We start from the raw sequence: 7,605 nt of genomic DNA, 5'->3' as shown, positions 1-7,605 counted from the left end.
TGACTGCTACCCATAGATGAACCGGTTTTATGCTTATCAATATCGTACTTCCTAATAACAAACATTGGAAAATTTTTCAATATGAAATTCACATGTAAAATTCTTACACTGAAACAAACGAAGACCATGATCAATTTAACAATTTACCCTCCCATGTATTTTCTCGCACCCCTCATTAGTCCATCATCTATGTATCGTAATCCCAAATTTGTCTATGCATTATCTTCATCTTGACGAATTCTATTTGAATTGAAACTTGACATAAAGCATGGGACCATGAGATCTATTTATCCTCGAATTTTAGTCTTAAGCAATCTACCAGGTGGCATATCCACATGCACAAGAACTTTATGACTAGTATTTTTTGGGTAGAAACCTAATGACTTGTCCATGTATAAAAATCAAGGAGAATGTGTAGGGCCCGGTAATGCGAGGTCGGCCCAGGGGGGTCGGCAATGGAGGCCTGCTTTAGGAGGAGGTCGGTCTCGGCCATGAGGTCGGCTAGGGTCCATGGTCGCATTCAGTGTGATCTCACGGCCTCGTGAGCTTTGTCGGGTGACATATCGGATATGTCGGGTTGGCTCGGCCCAACTCGGTTCCCTCCCTCATGCACAAGAACTTTATGTATTTTTTGGGTAGAAACCTAATGACTTGTCCATGTATAAAAAATCAAGGAGAATGTTCGCAGCACATTGCTGCCACTTAGGAGCGCAGGATGGTCATTGTACCTACCCCCATGTGTCTGGGCGCAGCCTGCGCTGCGACAGAGAACAACACCTCGAAAATCAATCACGCGGAAGGTTGGTTGAGTTAGTTTCGAGATATGTTGTGACATATCAATTGTCACTTGTACGAGTGAAGTAAAAATTTTTGGGGGTTGTCAAAATCTACGTGTGATTTGGCAACGGTCAGTTCGGCACGAAACTAATTTTTTAAGACGACAGCGAATGTACGCCGAAAATTCTGAAATTTAAGCAATGCTCTCCTCTGCAAGTTGTATAGACCGTATCAAAATACACCGGTCATTCCGGAGACGGCGGCCGCCAAATGTCGGCTACTCCGTCACGTCCGTCTTCATTCAGAAGTTCAAGCTCTGTGTGCCGCTTCAAAACCCTAAATCCTTCATTTCTCCTCGTGAAACTGAACCCTTTACACATTCGATCCTCGAAGGGGAAAAGCCAGATCACGTGTGAGCTTAAAAGCTTTGCGGAAAACTCGCTCAAGTATAGCATCGATTCCGTCTCTGGAATGGATCATCTCCATATCGTTCAAAATTCTTCTGCTGTTCCAATGGCCGCAAGTGCAGGTATAGATTCGCCTCCGAAGAGTTCGAAGAAGGTCTGTCTTTTCTACTGCGCCGAAATGAAGGAACTCGCTGAGAAAGTTGCTGCTGAATCCGATGCAATTGATCTTCGAAGTATCACATGGAGGTAGGTTCTATTGTTTAGATTTGACAACAAAAAAAAAAAGACCTCGCTTCTGTTATCCTTTGGTTTGGCATTTGAATTGCGAGTATGTGATCTTCACATTTGGTGCTGCATTTTGGCCTTTTATTATGGATGTATTTGCTGAAACAAATTTTGTATAAAAAGACAACATTTTCTCTTATTTTGGAGATGGATTATACATTTCTGTTGAAGATTCTCTTAGCCAGCATGCATCAAGAGTGCGCGCGATTAGGAAGCAATGCCCAATAGTCCTGTAATTTTTTTGCTTCTCCTGGCATATGGCCATGAAAGGTCCTGATAATCCATGAAATTTATGTAATCAAGTTATATAAAGGCATGCAGAGTTCCCTGTTTGCTGCTTGCTGGTACCTTGACGAGTTTATGGGGCTGTCTGGGGATGAACGTAGTGATGATAAAATCTAAACATACGGAATGAGTGATAAGCCTTTGTTTGGTATTGGGAGCGGAGCATCTGGCTACTATGTTGAATTGAGCTGTTCTTTGATAAACTTGGAGTGGAATCTAATACATTTGAAAAGAGAGGAGGTCTGGTCTGTTTGATTTCATGGGAATCTATGTATTATGGAAGTTGGAATGGTTATAGATGATGGCATCTGAGAGTCCTCTTTGTGTTGAAGTCTCAAAAAAAGAAGAATTTGTTCCCTTCTTTTAGAACTCAAAAGTTTTTTGCCACACATGTTTAATACTGCTACTTTTTTTTATGAAAGTGTAATCACACAAACCACACCGTGGAATGGCAGATATACACAACACACACCACACACACACACACCCGATGTGGGATTAAACCCACGCGCCAAGCGCACACAGCGCAGTTTTTTTGATGAAAGTGTAATCACACAAACCACACACCAATCCCAAGAGGTTAACCGACTTTTAGGACCGTGGAATGGCGGAATACTGCTACTTTGTTAGACTTCTGAGCCACTAGATACTGATGATTGCGATTCCATACATGCTTTTGGGCCCTTATTGAAGGAACCTACGTGGACGTTTGCAACACTGAGTACCTTACCATCCTATGAATGTAGAGGCAAATTAGATGGTGAACTCCCTTTACAGTGATGTTTATTTATGCCGGCTTCCATGATTGTGGATATTATTCTTATTACTATATCTTGGTGCAATCCTTTCTTTTTTATTTTTAATTTCTGTACTTTTTTTTTTATCAATGACAATGTCAGTGAAAAAGACAGCAGGTAAATTCCTTGAATGCTTTTGCAAGCTTCCAATTTTATAGTTAATACTGATCATTGTGCACATTCTGATTTATGTTAATCAACCTACTGCTTTAGGACATTTGCAGATGGATTCCCCAACTTATTCATTTCTAATGCTCATGGCATACGTGGCCAACATGTAGCGTTTTTAGCATCATTTAGTTCTCCAGGAGTAATTTTTGAGCAACTATCAGTAATATATGCATTGCCAAAGTTGTTTGTCTCATCGTTTACTCTAGTGCTTCCCTATTTTCCCACGGGAACTTTTGAGCGTATGGAAGAAGAAGGAGATGTTGCAACAGCATTCACTCTTGCTAGGATCTTGTCACATATACCAATTTCAAGGGGCGGGCCCACTAGCTTAGCGGTTTTTGATATCCATGCCCTGCAGGTTGGTGCTAAAATATGTCATAGCATGATTTCTTCTTTCCCACCTGCTGGCTTATTATTTAGGCACCAACTTTTATGTCTTTCTGGCTTGTTTTTCCAGTGCTTTGTTAAAGACATGGATCAAGTCATCAAGACTTACCCCTGCCCCTCTTCTGTTGCTGCATATTTCAGGAAAGGTTCTACTTTGGTGACAACATCTTACCATGCTTTGAGAGTGGTGTGCCTTTGCTTAAGAACAGGCTTCAACAGCTTCCTGATTCCGATAATGTAAGATGGCTTTTCTCTACATATTCAATTTAGAGTTTCTAAGGCAGTGAGTTGATCTACTTAAGTATTATCCCATATAAAAGACGATCATGGTGGATGCATCAACATGGTGTGGAAATTTAGAAATCCTAAAAGACAATTAGACAAGGATGCTGGGTGGGTAGCACAAAATGACATGCAGCACCCATCTCGTTCCTTTTCTTGCTGTTGTTTCCTTAATGATTTGCAGGAAAGTTGGTATTGCTGTGATGTAAGTTGATTTCATTTACATGAAGGTCTTAACCCGATTGGACTTTGCAAAGCATACAGTTCTCTGTCAAGGGAAAAATTAGTTGCTTTTAATATTAGGTCTCTCATAACAGTATCTTAGCAATTTCAGATTCTTTTTTTTTCCTGCTGTTTGGTGGGGGAGGGGGGGGGGTTGTGCTACTAGTGCAAGGTGAAGGCAAGATCCCCTGTTAGGAGGATTCAATCCTAGGTCAACATGCTGACAAGCCGCTGACTTTAGCAGTGTAACAAACTGGCACCTTCTAGTTCTATGTTTTTATTTTTCTGACTGAAACTACTGTACTTCTGGAGCCTTCTCAGTTGTGATAAGCTATCTCTTCCTGCCATTAATCATACTTTAATCACAGCCTTTCTAATACTTTCAATTTATTCTAACTGCAATTTTTAGTTTTCTTAAGCTGATTCTCAGTTTCACATAAGTGATTACATAAAAGATGCTTATTTTTGAAAATTCTCTATGGTAATGGACCATTTATTCCAATAGGATTATCATTCTTAATGTCCTTATTGTCATGTATGGAATTCATCTGATTGTCCTTATTTATGAAACTTACTGCTTTGCATTTTTCTTTTTTAAAAGATATCCATTGCTTTTCCTGATGATGGTGCATGGAAGCGATTCCATAAGCAGCTGCAGCATTTCCCTACGGTAATTTTTCTGCTTCCAAACTAAGGATGTGAGAGTTAAAGATCGCAAAAATGTACATGGGAATTGCTTCCTTATCAACATTGCTGTGTGCACTAATAGAACACAACATGCAGGTCATGGGAGTAACATGAGAGAGGGAACCAAGTTTCTCTGACGACTTGATGGGTCCATCTACCCATCTGAAACTCAGTCTGGTTATCATATGCATTAGTTGTCTCAAACAAATGAGGCTCACTTGCTAATGTGCATGCATCCAGGAAAATTCCCAACTCGATCATTAGTCTTCTAAAAGCCAAACCCAATGTGGGTGGATTCAGATGTTTGGTCTATAATCCTGCCCAACAGTAGGCATGTTGCCTCATGATATTGGTTAGATGTTTTTTGTAGGCCCCAAGGAGAGTTGAACTCATGACCTCTTAGTTATGAGCAAACCGAGCTACCCCCTTGGGGTTGTCAGTGGTTAGTTTTTGTTAGACCATTAGAGGTGAATACAGGATTAAATCCCTTATGACTTAACATATTACAAGTGAAGCACACTGGCAATTTTGACCTCTCTGACCATAGTCCAAAAGTTGTGCTTAAAAACATAAACTAAGCCATTAATACAAGCACCTAAATCTTGGCATTTGCTCCCTTATCTTACCATCATACCATCGTGCTTGTTGAGCCCACATTGTTTTTTCCCCCTACTTAGCTCAGATATATCATGGTTATCCATTACATTTGAATTTCTTGATTTGCAATATATTCCCAAATTGAAATTCCAGATTGTATGCACCAAAGTTCGAGAAGGCAACCAACGAATTGTGCGCCTCAAAGAAGGAGACCCTAGAGGCCGTCATGTTGTAATCGTTGATGATCTAGTACAATCAGGTGGCACTCTGATTGAATGCCAGGTATGAACATTCTCAGATAAAGGTTTTTTACTCCATTATAGTTGTTTTGTTTTCCTTCTTTAGTTGAAACCTAAATGGAAATAGGTTTAAAGACTTTGAGATAGAGATGTAAATTGATAGCTAAAAATACACATTCAATTCGGATTCATATTCGTTTATTAAGATAATCAGATATTGGATACAACTTCGGATTCCTCTTGGTATCCAAATGGTAATTGGATACAAATTCGGAGATTGGTGCATCTACTCTGATACTCAAATGATTATCTGTTGGAACATAGAATTCTTGATAATAAAGGAGTTTCAAATAAATAATAGATTAAGACAAAGCTGTAACATGAAAAAAAACTGATAGCCCACAACTAATCTGGAATGACGTCTAAAACTTATAGACGGCAATGCATTAGAAAACAAAAAGTTAAAGCCAAGTTTTGAGATGCCCCTGCCAACTTCAAGAAGAAGATGAAATTTTAAATTCCGCTATCAAATACATCAACTACCAACCGTGTTTAGGTTTTGACCTCTGCATTACTGAAATTGTAAGGTTAACAATAGATTGTACCTTATTCTTTTGCATTAAAGAAGGAATAATATGGAAAATTTCCCAGATCAAATGCCGAGATTGGATGGTAAGACTTATCTGATTCTCTATCTAGTGACATAATAAATCTTTCAGAGTGCACCAAATGTAGTTTGATCCCATTAAATGCATGCTTTGCAACTGGCTGTTACCTACATGTCATTTCAGCATGTGTCGATGAAACAATAAAACAATCTCCCCCCCCCCCCTCCCCCTTTTTATTGCATTAGGCTTATAAACTATGTACATGGCATATGACTGATTGGGTGTCAACCGCCATAGCTATATGCAACCTCTGCAATCAGATAATGTGGTATACACAGTTGTATTTCCCAGCTGATGATACACATCCAAAGACAGATATCTTGATCATGGATATAATTTGGACGATAAAATATCTTGACCATAGACACAAAGTTTGCAGGATAAAATCTTCTACTTTCTCAAAGAATGTATTTTTTTTCCTCTTTACATATGGTTATTTGACCTTTACAGGGTTTTGTCAAGATCATTAATTTTCATCATCTAGTTTCAATCACCATAGATTATTTAATTTAGAACACCATTCTTACCCCTGCTGTTTTTTTGAATCTCTCAGAAAATGCTGGCTGCACATGGAGCATCCAAAGTCAGTGCCTATGTGACACATGGGATTTTTCCTCAGAAGTCCTGGGAACGGTTTCAACATGATATTGGAGGTAGACATATCTCTGTTTTTTTCCCTTTTTGAACCTCTAACCACCCATTACCTTTTATCCTTTTTTTTTTTTTTTTTTTTTTTTGGGTTTTTCAAGTAATGAACATTTTACATGTCCATTGGGATTGTTTTCCTAAAAAAAATATGTAGTAATGGACATTTTTTATGTGCTAGAATCATCTAATTAGTGAAATGGGATGTTATCAGTGCTCTAACATCTAGCTAAGGGTGCCTAATTTCATTATGGGAAAAGGAACGCTAATTGGTCGCTGGGCGCGGTGTGTACCGGCACCCAGACATAGTTCAGCGTGAAAAGACTGGCGCACCCCCCCTGAAAAGGCAGAAAGGACCAGGGGAGCATCGTTTTTTTCGCGCTGGGCTGTGTCTGAGCGCAGGTACACGCCGAGGCACAGCACCAGTTAGTGTTCTTTCTCCCTTTGGATTTTGTTTTCCATCATGTTTTTTTTTTTCCCCTTTCTTTTAACATCTTGTGCACATCAGGTTCCCCTGAGAATGGAATGTCCTATTTCTGGATCACGGACTCCTGCCCACTTACAGTGAAGGAGGTAGAGAACAGACCCCCATTTGAAGTCCTTAGCATTGCTGGCTCCATAGCAGCTACTCTTCAGATATGACAGCACTGGAGTACCTCACGAGGGGAGTCCTAAATCTTGCAAAGCTGTTTGACTTATGTTTCCCTGACTTGCATTTCTTAGTAAGAATCCAAAGAGAGTTTTGAGGCCATGAAATACAACTCTCAAGGCGGCAGAAATCCACTGAAATTGTACGTAGAGAACATTCAACCTTCAACCCTCCTTCCTCCACTCCTCAACCACATTCCCTTCAAAAACAAAGAAAGAGAGAGAAACAGGGTTAATAAGCACAGGAATGAAAAATTATAAGCGTGTTCATTCTTAAAAGCCATGAATATATGTATTTTATGTGCATTATATGCAAAATTTCTATTATCTAACAAAAAAAAAAAAGACTTTATTTTAGAGCTATGGTTTTTGGATAGCACACCAAAAAAAGGGCTTCTTTTGTGGTTCAAATTTATGTGCATTACTGTGGGTTTTACCATCACTTAATTTTGGACTCCACTTGACATGCCATGTGTATATGAGGATGAGTTACTATGGGTCTATCTGC

The 7,605-nt window shown here is 39.4% G+C and overlaps 1 protein-coding gene across 1 annotated transcript; it reads left to right on the top strand.

Moving 5' to 3' along the window:
• Positions 1-1,017: 1,017 nt before the first annotated feature.
• On the top strand, positions 1,018-7,233 carry LOC122670369 (ribose-phosphate pyrophosphokinase 4-like). Its single transcript, XM_043867216.1, has 7 exons — positions 1,018-1,430; positions 2,765-3,080; positions 3,251-3,346; positions 4,215-4,283; positions 5,051-5,179; positions 6,358-6,457; positions 6,958-7,233. The coding sequence occupies exons 1-7, from the start codon at positions 1,048-1,050 to the stop codon at positions 7,089-7,091; spliced, it is 1,227 nt and encodes a 408-aa protein (XP_043723151.1). The 5' UTR covers positions 1,018-1,047; the 3' UTR covers positions 7,092-7,233.
• Positions 7,234-7,605: the final 372 nt, after the last annotated feature.

Source organism: Telopea speciosissima, chromosome 8 (genome assembly GCF_018873765.1).
Source record: "Telopea speciosissima isolate NSW1024214 ecotype Mountain lineage chromosome 8, Tspe_v1, whole genome shotgun sequence".
NCBI lineage: Eukaryota > Viridiplantae > Streptophyta > Magnoliopsida > Proteales > Proteaceae > Telopea > Telopea speciosissima.
Note: the sequence above shows the minus strand (reverse complement) of the source record. Positions and strands in the feature narration are given on the sequence as shown.